This window comes from Cyanistes caeruleus, chromosome 7 (assembly GCF_971803275.1).
Source record: "Cyanistes caeruleus chromosome 7, bCyaCae1.hap1.1, whole genome shotgun sequence".
Classification (NCBI taxonomy): domain Eukaryota; kingdom Metazoa; phylum Chordata; class Aves; order Passeriformes; family Paridae; genus Cyanistes; species Cyanistes caeruleus.
Genome location: NC_141707.1, coordinates 7962561 through 7975312, shown reverse-complemented (window position 1 = coordinate 7975312; position 12752 = coordinate 7962561). Strand labels below are relative to the sequence as shown.

General features: G+C 43.6%; 1 protein-coding gene across 1 annotated transcript in view; it reads left to right on the top strand.

Annotated features, from left to right (window-relative positions):
• CPS1 (carbamoyl-phosphate synthase 1) overlaps positions 1-12752 on the top strand; it is an 88387-nt gene that overhangs the window by 11905 nt on the left and 63730 nt on the right. The window contains 6 exon segments of the mRNA XM_023930633.2: positions 2243-2335; positions 6854-6943; positions 8048-8176; positions 8746-8852; positions 9229-9370; positions 11522-11599. Of these exon segments, the coding sequence (XP_023786401.2) occupies positions 2243-2335; positions 6854-6943; positions 8048-8176; positions 8746-8852; positions 9229-9370; positions 11522-11599 (639 nt within the window).

Here is a 12752-nt window from a genome sequence, read left to right as displayed (position 1 = left end):
CTGCCTTGATTTCAGATGCTGTTCAGCTCCAAAGGCTTCTGTACTGCTGGGCAATGCTGTGACCCCACGGAGCCCTCTCTCCCTGGCTCTGCTCTGGGTTTCCTGTCCTTCATAAGTGAGCCAGCACAAGGTGATGTAAATGAAAGGCCTCATGCAGTGTCAGACACAACAAGTGGTAGTATCAAGCACATTCTAACCCAGAAGCAGTCAGAGAGCAACAAGTCTGTGAGATATTGTGGACATTCTTTTGCAGATAGTGGCACATTTGGTCAGTGGAAATTGTCCTGCTCCTCTGAGACAAAGGAATGCCTACAGTCATCTAAGATGAATTCCTAACCAGCTTTTCTTTGGCTGAAACCTGCTATTATTTTCAGCAGTCATTACTTTTCCCTGTTTTCTGAGAGCTGACAATTGAAGGTCATGGGTAGAGTGAAGGTCACGTTATGGAGTGCAGGTTAATGTGAAGGTACACTTCACACTGCCTGAAACGGTGATCAAAGCCAGCCTGAATGGAAATTTGCCTCGGAGGCTCTTCTTTTCTAATGGATTATTTGAAGCTGGTCTTTAGGTGATCTGCAGCCAAACCCTGTGCCCCCTTTCATTCCACAGAACAAAACAGGAATGGTCCACCTTGAATAGAGGAATATTTGTAGAAGTGAATTCTTATAGGAATATTTGGCATTGTTGTGCTCTTACAGAAAGCATACAAGTACAATTTAGTACAATAAAAAATAGCTTTTAAGGCATAATAGATTACCATTCCTTTTATCCAAAGTTAATACTTTCAGTGTTTGTCCTAATTTAGCAGTGTATGGTAGCGAGTCCCATTATGACTTAGAATGGTGTTGGTGTATGGCTTTTAAAAAAGTGCATAATGTCAGCTCTTCACCCAGTTTTCTCAGACTGATAAAAACTACTTAGTATTTCACTCCCTGTCTCTATAAAAATTGGGGTGAGAACAGGGCTTCCTCATGGTAATTGCAGAAATAAGCAATGACTTGTTAAACTGGAATAAAGGTAAATGCAGGGCACCATTTGGCTGAGAATGAGGGCTTGAAGAGCTTTGTCATCAGCATTTATGGAACTCACTGCATGGTGGCACTCAGAGCCAAGGCTCTCAAGCACCACTCAGGATCCTCGTTTCCAGGACTTGTTGAAGATGATGATTATGTTCTAGCTCATATGAAGCAGCTTGGAGCAGCTTTTTGGTGTTAGCTGCTACTCAAGGAGGATGTCAGCCCCTGTTAGGGACAAAAATCTGTCCTTAAAACTTACCCTCATTAGTGTGTGTGGCACTGCAAGATATTGGTGGTTGTTTGCCCCAGAGAAATGGCAAGGATACTTCAGGTATGGCAAGCCAGGGAAGAATCTCAAAGGAGAATCACTAAATCCAAGGAGCAATCCCAGTGTGGATACTGGTGTAATATCCACAGAGCAAGCCGAGTTTTAACATGTTTGATCGTGAAAGTGGGATGTGATAAATTTACCACAAAACATTGATTTCCTCTCTTTTACTTTCCCCTTCCATCCCTGGAAAGTTCTGTAATGCATACCCTGCTCCCAGGCTGAGAAGAGGTTTAACCCTAGGTTAATCCCATTTACTCCAGGAGTGGGGCAAAGCCAAAGGAGGGTTTTTTTTTTCCACTGAGAACTTCAGTGAGAAGAAGGATATGCTGCTGGCAGAACATGAGTGTCCTAGGCTTCTGACAGGTGGTAACAGCAATATAGAGCAGGGCTTGCTAGAGGTGATTTTTTATTTTTAACAGCTAATTCAGGAAACAGCTGGGCTGACCTGCTTCCTACATAGCTTTGCCTCACACCAGTTCTGCTGCCTCGTAGCTACCCACAGGAGGCAGCTGAAAACCTCACAGTGTGGGTTTCCAAAACCAAAAAAATCTTCAAACCGCTTTGTGGATTACTCCCAGATCTACAGGACAGTTGTGTGGGGATCTGAATTCTGATCTTCTTGGAAGATAACTCAATTCCAATGTCACAACACAGCTTGCCAGACTGCTTATTAACAAATATTATTGCTGATAATGTCTCTCCCCTGAATGAAGGGGTTTAAACAGATTTTTCATACTGAGGAAGGCTGATAAACTTCTAAAAACGCTAAAAATGGTTATAAACTGCCAAAGAACCCCATATTTAAAGATACATTCCAGTTGCTGGGCCTGTCAACACCTCGTTTTCACAGCTTCTTCTCTGCTCATGCTTTGTTTTTTCTGGTGTGTTTCCACAGGGCACGGTGCTTGGGAAGATTGAATTTGAAGGTCAACCTGTGGCGTTTGCAGACCCAAATAAGCAAAACTTAATTGCAGAAGTTTCAACAAAGGTGAGAATTTCTTCTGTAGTTTTAGGGCTGTACACTCCAGGTAGCTGCTCCTCATTTGCTCTGGGGACCAACCAGTTTTTCTAAGTAAACAATTTGGTGACATTTTCTAAACCATGCACCTTTCTAGACCTTTGATGGACTGTTTTCTCAATATCCCCATGGCTCCTCAGGTGCAGTGTTGGACATAAAAATGGTTTGTGCTGAGCTGAATGTGGTCTGAATCACACTCTGATCAGAGGATTGTGTGTTACAAAGACAGAGAAGTATTGGGGATACAGTTAGACCTGGTATATGGTGGGTGTTCTCAAACATAAAAAGAATTAATAAAAAGAATGGTTTCCTTAAAATGCTTTCCTTAAAAGAAATGCTTTCCTTAAAAGAAATGCAGAAATCATCACAATGCCATTTGATAATCTGTGTTCAGGCGTAATTTCTTGGGGTGGTTCCAGAAGAGACTTCCAGATGTCAAAACTGAACCAAATTAGGAATCCCCTGCATCTAATATATCTGGAATTAGCTGCTATGGTCACAGATCTGAACAGACCAGCAGTGAAGTTTTTACTCTGCTAGCTGGGCATGCAAGCCCTGTTCAGCTGCAAGCTGAGAAGAACATTAGAAATCATGGGGATGTAGGAAACCAGGCCCATACTAAAAATGGTAACTATTCTTGTACCAGTGCCAATGTCTTAAATTGTGGCCCCTTTGGAGATTTAACTGGGGGATAAAGAGTGCCCTGGATGCTTAATCCCATTGACTGGAGTGAGAACCCAGTGTATGAGTCCCTTTTGCAAATTCCATGCTTGCCATGGTGTTTGCAGCTCCTTCAAGGTCTGTGAGGCTCCAGAAGAGCTCTGCAAATAGCTGCTTGTGTGCTGTTCTGCACACACCAGCTAGTGTGTTCATGGCCTGGGTGAACAGCATCCTGAGCACAATGACTGGGAGAGCAAGGGGGAGTTTGAAGTGTGGGGTTTTGAATCCCTGCAGGCTTGGATTTACAGCAGTAAGTGGCATCCTGGGGTGCCATGCAAATCTCATCCCCAGCTCATGCCAACACCTCCACTGTGCTTTGGGTCAGGGCCTTGTTGCTGCACAGAAGGATGGCAATTTCTTACTGAGGTTGTGATCTAGGTCTAGGTGGAGCCATTTCCAGTCAGTGTTTCTGAAACAGGTAAGATTGCTGATGCTAAACTCTGCAATTACTGAGACTGAATTACTGCAAGGGTGCTGAAAATAGCTTCTTAAAGGGAGATATAATGAGATTAACAGCACTTTGGTGGGCTCGTTATGTTTATAACTTCATTTTTATGGGTTTAAAAAACAACATCACATATAAAGCTGTAAATGAGGTAAGCTGTTTAATGTTGGTAATTAGTGGACATGATAATCTATCTGTTGCCAAATGGTGATTTTCATGTAAATCAGCATACAGTATGATCCAGAATCTGCTGATCTATTGTAGGAGTGATTGATTTTTTTTATTATATCCTACCCACCCCCTGCCACCTTGATTAAATGCTAGTGATATAGAGCGTGCTTGCTAAGATTGCCTATCCAGGGCGAGGAACATGGAAAACTGCAACAATCTCTTGTTGGAGATTCTTTTTTTGGTGTGTGTGATTGTCAGGGTGGCAGAGCAGATGAGAGATAGTTAACCAGTCCAAGCTAAAAGGTCACTCACATCTCTCCACACATGCAGGCCCACACACTGGTTTTGTTCTCAGCACTAGTGCCAACAGGAGCTTTGACTTTCCCTGACCACTGGTTTGCAGCTCTCCCACATAATCCTTTCACACTGGGACAGTTTTTTGTGTTCACCCATGAACAGGTGAGGGAAATCCTCTGGCTTTAGAAGGCATTATTTTTTAATAGCATTTTAACAGTATTTTAACAGTTCTCTGATCCAGCTCTCAGTCTAGTTTCTGCCTAAACACACTCTTGGCCAGATGCAGGGGACAGGTCAGATCTCTGCAGGACAGAGTGTGACAAGTGGGTTGTGGAGACAGCAACATCTAAAATCAGTCTTGCTGCTGAAGGAAATCATAGCTAATTAATTTGAGTGGGAAGAGTTTTGAAAGCAAGGTTAATTAAAGCACTTTGAAGTAGTGCTGCCCCACAACTCCCTCTGGTCATGAGAACAGTTAAGGAGAACCTTTGAAGGAGGTCTTTGCTTCATAATATTTTCTTATTTTTTTAAGTATGGCTATTGTGAGGAATGGAGGGATCTTCAAAACCCCCTTTTGAAAAGAACAGTGGGTTTTTCTTAGGGTGTCTGACTCAGGACAATAAGCTAGTTCCTGTGAGAACATAATGTTCTTGGGGTTTTTTGAAACCACCACCCAGAATCTTGAAGGACAGCAGGTAGAAGACCCATAAAATTCGTGTGCAGTGTTACAGTTCCACTCTGGGCTGTTGGAACCTGAATCCACTTGTGCACCAGTCACTGTGGAGATATCATTGTCTGTTATCAGAAACCTGAAATGATCTAACAAGATCCAGGTTCAGTATGATTCTACTCATTCTGAAAAGGGCTGGAGGATACTTTGCCATCTGATTATGTAATGTGAACTACAAGATATGTTCCCATAGGGAAAAAAATCTCCATTCTTGTGTGTTACACACTGGTAACACCACTGGCTCAGGCTGAGCCACATCCTCAGAGATGGAGCAGGGACCATTGGTGATTCATGTGCAGCAGCTTGGAGCCTTGTAGTGAGCAGAGGTGCTCCTCACACTCCATCTCTTGCACCCTTGCTCCTGACATGGGAGTAAATCTCTCCTGATGATGGTGATCAGAGCTGTCCTCACACTCGAGGACACCCTCTTGCATTCCAGAGATGCCTGGAACATTCTAGTGGCTATCTGGAGCAGAGGCTAGACAAGATTAAGAGAATAAAAGCAGATATTTATGAAATACCTTCAATATTTATATATTTATATTTATAAATATTATTATTTATAAATAGAAAACCTTGAGCACTCAGAAGCCTCCGAGAGGCTGCCCAAGATGGACAATGGTCACGAGTTTTTCATACAGATATAAGTTTTCTCCATTTACATATCGTGTTTAATACTCCAATTACAGCTTCAGCTAATGAAGTCGTACACCCCAAGTTATCTCCCCTGCAACTCACTCTTGTTTGTACTTTTTGAGGCCTGATACAGTCAGGTGTCCTTGAATTTCAGGCCTAGAGAGGAATTGTTTTGTCTGAATAAAACAGGAGAACAGTAGCTGTGTGTATGGAGTTTTAGAGTTACACACTAAAGGAGTACAGGATCTGAGAAATATAAAAACTAAATCCTAAGGCATCACTAGAAACCTCTGCATTTCAATCTCTGCAAAGGTAAAAGTTCAAAGAAGAACAGAGTTAGGGTAACACACGGGGAGGGGTTGCAATATTCTGCTAACAAACTTCATCATGAATTATCTGCTGAGGGGATGTCTTTCCTTCTGGCTGGCCTTTTAAAAACTTCAGTTTGTCACCTCTCACCAGCCATACTGAACATGATTTTTAGTATCTTTTCATAAGGAGGCCCAGATGTGAAATATTTTAATCAGCCAGGGAAGCTGATTAAAAGGGAGTTACTTAGTCTTAAAAGAGAGGAAAAAAAAAATAGAAGGAAAAAACATTCTTCTTTTTTCCATGATGCACAAGAGAAAAGCCACTTTGGGCAAAATACATTTGTCAATATCAGCTTTCAGAAGCTGAGTGTAACTGAAGGTAAGCACCGAGTTTGTTTTTTAGGAGGAAGAAGGCAGCCTTATGTGCTCATTGATGAATAACATCAATAACATCAATAACTGCTACCTAAAATTCAGCAAACTTCAGAAGGAAGCTGTCCATAAATAACCTTACATCAGTGCTAGAGCTGTCTGACAGCAAGGCTGCAATGGCATAGAATCAAGGCCATATAACACACAGTGGTTTGACTTCACTTCCTGCCATTCTGGCTGTGACCAGTAGAAAACTGGGTGTACAAAGCATGATGGTCCAGATTTGGGACTGGTGACAATTTATTTTGTGGAATGCGTTAAGGAACAGCAGCTGGAAGAGGAGAAGTTGTGAGATAAAGCTGGCAGGTCCATGCAAACACAGCCCAGAAGGTCCCTCACAGCTGTCCCCAGCTGTGCTCTGCTTTTCAGGATGACTGCACTTCAGCTGCTCTCTCACTGGGTACCTGGCCAGTTTCTTTTGGGCTGCAATAATCTGTGAGAACTGTCTCTTTGCTTCACTGCTGATGAGGTAACACACAGGCAAAAAGGTTGTCATTAGCTCTGGAAACGAGTGATTGCATTACTGCTGTAATCAACAGTGTATAAAACAGCATTATAACTTCTACTTTCACAGAAAGATGAAGGAAGCACTAATGTCTGCAGTATTCCTGGAGATTTCCACATAAATTGATTGTCAACTACCTGTTGCTGCACACTGGTGAAAAGTTATTCTGCTACCCATTTTCTCTGTTTTTTTGGGGACAGGGTGTGATGGGTCATTTACAACATGCTCTGTCTTTTTCTAGGAAGTCAAGGTTTATGGCAGAGGGAATCCAATTAAAGTTGTAGCTGTTGACTGTGGCTTGAAGAGCAACGTTATCCGTCTGCTAGTGAAGGTAGGTCAGTTCTTGATGTCCCTTGGCACTTGTTTTGCTTTGCCAAGAGCCTCACCTGCACTCACCAGCCTTCCTTCCACCTGGGCACGTGCATTTTAAAGTTAGCTGCCCTCCTGAAGTGAGGAACAACTCTTTATGCCCTGGCAGGTGTTTTCTGCACTTGGTACAGTGTATTGAGGGGATAAGGAGGAGGAAGGACCTGTACAGCAGCCTCTCTGCCATGGGAAGAACCCCAAAAGATGAGTTTTCCAAAAAAAAAAAAAAATGAGGCACAACTTCTCTAAAGAGCAATGAAGGAAGGTCAACCCTTCATTGTTAAAAATAAATAAAGAGGGGGGAAAATAATGCAGTGATGGTGGTGAGTGGTTGAAACAGGCCCAAAGTACTCGTGGAATGTTCATCATGTTAAAAAACACAGGATCCCCAGGCCCTCAGCAACCTGCCTCAAAGTGGAAATTACCCCTGTTTTGTGCAGGAATTGGATCTGATGACATCATGAGGCTCATGAATCCCAAGTAATTCTTTGATTCTGGAGTTCTGTGAAAAGCTTTTCCTGTTTTTAGCACAGTGATGTAGCAGTCCGTGCTTCTTTAGCCGCACAGGAGGACAGAAGGCAATGCCCTCCTATTCTCTAGATGCATGGGATTTCCCTGATCCAATTCTTTAATTAAATGTAGAGGTTTGTCTCGGTTTTGATGAGTAGGACTGCTTCTAGCATGTCACAGGACGAGGCTGTGAAGCCCTAATTTAGCAATTTAGAATGCACTGTGTACAAGTGAACACAAATTCCATGGGTGCTTACACACTTATTTTGCTTTCCATCAGTAAGTTTTGATCTCATCAGTGAATTTCTGAGTAACCTGACAAACACTGAGGTGGCTCAAAGGGGCCAGGTCTACCAGTTTTGTGAAATTAATGTGGTCAGACAGTGGAGAGAAGTTGCATCACGGGCAAAGGAGATAACTGAAGACTGAAATACAAACTCAAGCTCTAGGACATGAGACCGTAGGAAGAGCCTCCTCCTCACAGAATTTAATTTGTTTCCCTCCTCCCTTCATTTCTTATTCCCTTATTCTATTTTTTTTGTTTGTTTTATTGTTTTAGCGAGGTGCAGAAGTGCACCTGGTTCCATGGGACCATGATTTCACTGGCATGGATTATGATGGACTCATAATTTCTGGAGGTCCAGGGGATCCCATGAAGGCCCAGGAAGTGATTCAGAATGTCAGGAAGGTACAGTGCAATACCTACAGGCTGATTGTACTTTTTAATTTGCCTTTTTTTAAAGTGCTTGAAGTAGCACTTGGTTGTACTTACCTGTTATGGGCCAAACATTGTTCAGACATTTCAGCTGCCTGGAATATTCCTCATGTTGGTCCAGTGGGATTTGTCTCCAGCCCAATAGTTACAACAAGGCTTTATAGACCTTGGTGAACAATACATGGCAAACGTGACGACCACACCACAGCAGTGCCTTGAAGTACCCTGTGCTCTTTCAGGTCCTCTGTGACCTTAGGAATAAACCAGCACTCATTTCAGAGCTCCCACCTGGAATAATGTCCCACACTAAATAAATGGCTGTAATACAGTGCCATTGCTTATTCCCTGAGTGAGTTGTCTGACACCAAACTGTGCTCTGAGGTTTTCTCTGAGCCAGAGGAAAGGAGGAAACTTTCCTTCACAGGCTGTTACCACTCTGGCATTCAGCTTTTCCCCCAAGTCTGTGAGGGAATTAGCATGTTTTATGCTGGAATTGCTGGACAGAGACACTCCAAAATCTGTTGAAAACCTTTTCTTTTTAGGTCCTGGAGAGTGACCGCCCAGAGCCCCTGTTTGGAATCAGCATGGGGCATCTAATCACTGGAATAGCAGCTGGAGCTACTTCCTACAAGATGCAGATGGCCAACAGGTGCAGCATCTTCTTCCCAGACAGAGCAGCTCAGCACTGGAAAGGGCTATGGAACAGCAGTGCTCTGCAGCTGGCATCTCAGAAACCTTGCTCCTTCATCCCAGCCATTCTCTTGGCCCTTAATTTAAACCATCATGTCATGCTCTACTATTTTTGAGTGTTTTTTTAAAAGTATTTATGTAATTTATCCCTATCAAGCTGAAGAATAACAAAGTTTCTCCTAGGATTTATCACTCTGAAACTGGCTGCCAGTATTTCACTGCTGCTATTGAGCTGCTATGTATAATTATCACAGTTACCACAGTTATCAGCTCCCCCTAATTGTGGCACTTGAACACATTTGGCACTTCTGTCCTCTGATCCCTCTTTCTTCCAGAGGCCAGAACCAGCCTGTCCTGAATGCAGTGACTGGACAGGCTGTCATCACTGCTCAGAACCACGGCTATGCCATCGACAGCTCTGCCCTCCCTCCTGGCTGGAAGCCTCTGTTTGTCAATGCCAACGACCAAACCAACGAGGTGAGCCTCTCTTTCACCTCCTGGAAGCTTTATTTCACCTCCTGTAAGCCTGCTCTCACCTTAGCAAGGCTAAATTTGTTGATTTGACCATCTGCTGATTTCCTTGGAGCCCTGCTTTACAGCCAGGGTAAGATGGGTTCCCCACTGTACCAGCCCAAATTGCAACAGTGATTTTATCATTTCCCTTATTAATTTCCATGATTTCCCTACTGTTGGTGTTGCTCATTTAGCTACCATTCTCTTAGGGTTTGTGCCACAGCAGGGCAAGCCTGTGTCACCAGTTTGTTGTGTTGGTTCTGTGTTGTCCAGCACAGAAATGTTGTCCAGGACATCATTACCATCTAATTTGGTCTGTTATTATAATTATAAATATAATTCCAACAACTAAAGTTGTGAGGAAGAGGGGCTTCCCCTAGAGAATAGCTTACATGATCTAAGAAAGAATCCAATGTCAAGTGACATCCGTGTTTGAGATCTCAGGCTTCTAACTTCCCACATCAAATCTTTCCCATGATGTCCAATGTCATGCAAGTTGGTGAAATCTTGTTAATTTTCAGGAAATCAATGAAAAGAAGGTATTTTCAAAAGCAGTTTCCCTTATGGAAACATGCCTCTTTCTCTTGTTTTGTATGAATGCCCAATATAGAGTCTGGCAGGTTGCACAGTGATGTTCTGAGCTACCCATCTGATGATTTTAGAGTAAGTTTGGTTTGTCATTTGGTGTTTTCTTTATCCTTGTGGAAGGATATCTAAACACAGAAGGGTATCTAAACATAGACAAATTTTACCAAACAAAACATTGATACAAAAAAAACGACGTCTGTTCTGCTCAATTTTTGAAATGCATTTATTTACACTGTGTTGACAAACTAAACCAGTCCATTCCCAGGGCTTTTTATGTTTGCTTTAGCTGGAATTTGGAGACAAAGGTGATAAGGTTGGACATGAGTCTTCTGGATCTAGAAGAATGGAGTTGAGCTAAAAAAATCATCTCTGTGAGCCCCCAAAGCAGAAACAGTCTCCTAAAGCTTGGTGGGTGGAGAGGGACAGGGATTGTGTTGGTTTAGCACACACAAACAGGGTCAGTCTGGTGTGTGCAGTCTGCTGCATTCCTCTGCTTGAAAAAGGAAAAGCATTTCTTGTGACCTGACCCATCACAGTTGGACAGGGCCAGCACAGGCTTCCAAATACTAAAGAGGCGTGGAGTGAAGGTTTTAAAAAGATATTTGTATTTAACTACAGGGAACGTGAGCATTCAGGGAAAATGTGGCAGACTAGTGGAATTCTTTACTCTGAGAGCAGAAATTCATGCCATAATGTTGTGGTCAGTAGCTCATCTCTCATCCCTGCCCTATCCTGACATGCCACCCTGAAGCTCTGGATGGCACTGTGGCTCCACCTGAGACTGTTTGGGCTCCTTTGTCCATTTCTAAGGGAAGCAGGTTGTATCAGGACTACTTTTCCTTGAATTTCCTCTTGAGGAACTTCTCTACCCCCATCTGGAGTTGTGGACCACGAGCAGTGACCATGGGGTAGCCTCCCAGTGGACCATGCTTCTTGGTGCTATCAGGGCGCTCAAATGAGAAATCATTTTTTCCTGGCTCCAACTGAAACCACAAACACAGTCTCCAAACTCCATTTAGACCCTTCATAGCTGTTGTTTGTCCACAGCAGCGGTCCCCTTCATCACTCTGCCCAACCCAAGGCAGAGATCAAGGCCCTGTGTCAGCACTTAAAGTCAATTATGGAAATCAAGAGTGTGACAAAAATCCATTTTTATTATGGCAGAACCAATCAGCTTGGCAGGGTTAAACCATTCATTCCCTAACAGCCTTGTCCCCAGGTGATCTTTCTTTCCAGGTATGTTTTCCTTCTCTGCCCAGTCCCAGGAGAGGCCCTGCAGGGAGCCCTGTGTAGCTGCTCTGCCAGATGCTTGCAGCTTCTCGGTGTTTGGTGTTGCAGTGGAAGCTGTGTCTGCACCGTGCCCCTGGACAGCCCCTGGAGGGTTAACAGCAGAGCAGGAGACTGGGAATGAAATGATGTGTCAAACACATCAATCCTTTGGCCCTCAGTGCTTACAGGGACGAGGTGTAGCTTTCTGCTCACTTGCTTGTCAGGAGGTGTCTAAGAGAGTTGCTTCTGTTCCTGCAGGGAATTATGCATGAGAGCAGATCGATTTTCACCGTGCAGTTCTATCCAGAGGCAAACCCCGGGCCCAGGGACACGGAGGTAATGTATGGGGGCTGCTCTGGGCTGGCTTTCAGATGTTTACCTGCTGGTGTACCAGTTGGTGATGGTCCTAAATGTTGGGTCTGGAAGTGTCAGGATCCTAGCAAAGCCATGCACAGTGTCTGTGATCTGGAGCTAATTACAATCAGCAGCAAGAGGTCTATGGACTACTTGGTGCTTTGGATCAGTGATTCCATTCATTTGGTGGGTATGTACTGAGTCCTGATGGGATTATCCATGTGTTGGAAGTTACTAAGGTGCTTAAGCCCTTGCAGGATCAGGCTCAAATCTCTTGCAAAAGAGACTGCAAGAGGAATAGAATTTTATCTTAACGGTAAAAAATACTAGCCAGATGCTTTGTAATAAAATCATTAACTTTCTAATACACTTTAGTTCCACTTTCAAATTTTATAATTACTGTAGAGTTATGTAAATGGATTCATACTTCCTCATTCTGGTTCTCCTAAGTGAAATGAAATTTTAATCCCCCATCTGTGACTTCACACAAATTCAGTAACCACTGGTTGCGTAGTCACAGAATATGACTAAGCAGCATCAGGGGATGTGGAAGGCAGAGGAAGCATGTCTGAACATAAATAAACTATTTAGCATTTCCTGAGAGACCAAGATGGAAGAATACCTAGAAATGCTTATTTTAATCTTAATTTGATGATGTTGATTAAATCTGCAAGCAAATCTCTTGATATCGGGAACTTTGATAGCAATCTGATTGACTGGTGTGTATCAGAGAGCTGAAAAAACTCAGCTGTGTGTCTTTTCCGAGTCTGTGCCCTCCCACTGCTGGGATGGTTTGATAACATATCCTGCTGGGCTTGCAGGACCCATCCATGCCCCTTCCACAGGTAATTCCCAGCACCCAGGGGCTGTGTGTCAGAATCCTGGCAGGTGTGGGGTGCCTGGAGCTGCCTGGTTCCAGCGAGGGTCCTGCTGCCTGCCTGGCTGGAGAGCACTCATCTGACAGTCTGGGACCTCCTCTGGATGGACAGCACTGATTTTGCTCAATTCCTGTTTAACCAGCCCTGCTGAGAGCCCTGCTCTGCAGTAGGCACCGTTCCAGATGGTTCCCTGAGCCGGTTTGGTGTATGCTCTTCTGTGTTTTAGCTTGTGATGCACGTTCACTCCTTGCGCACAG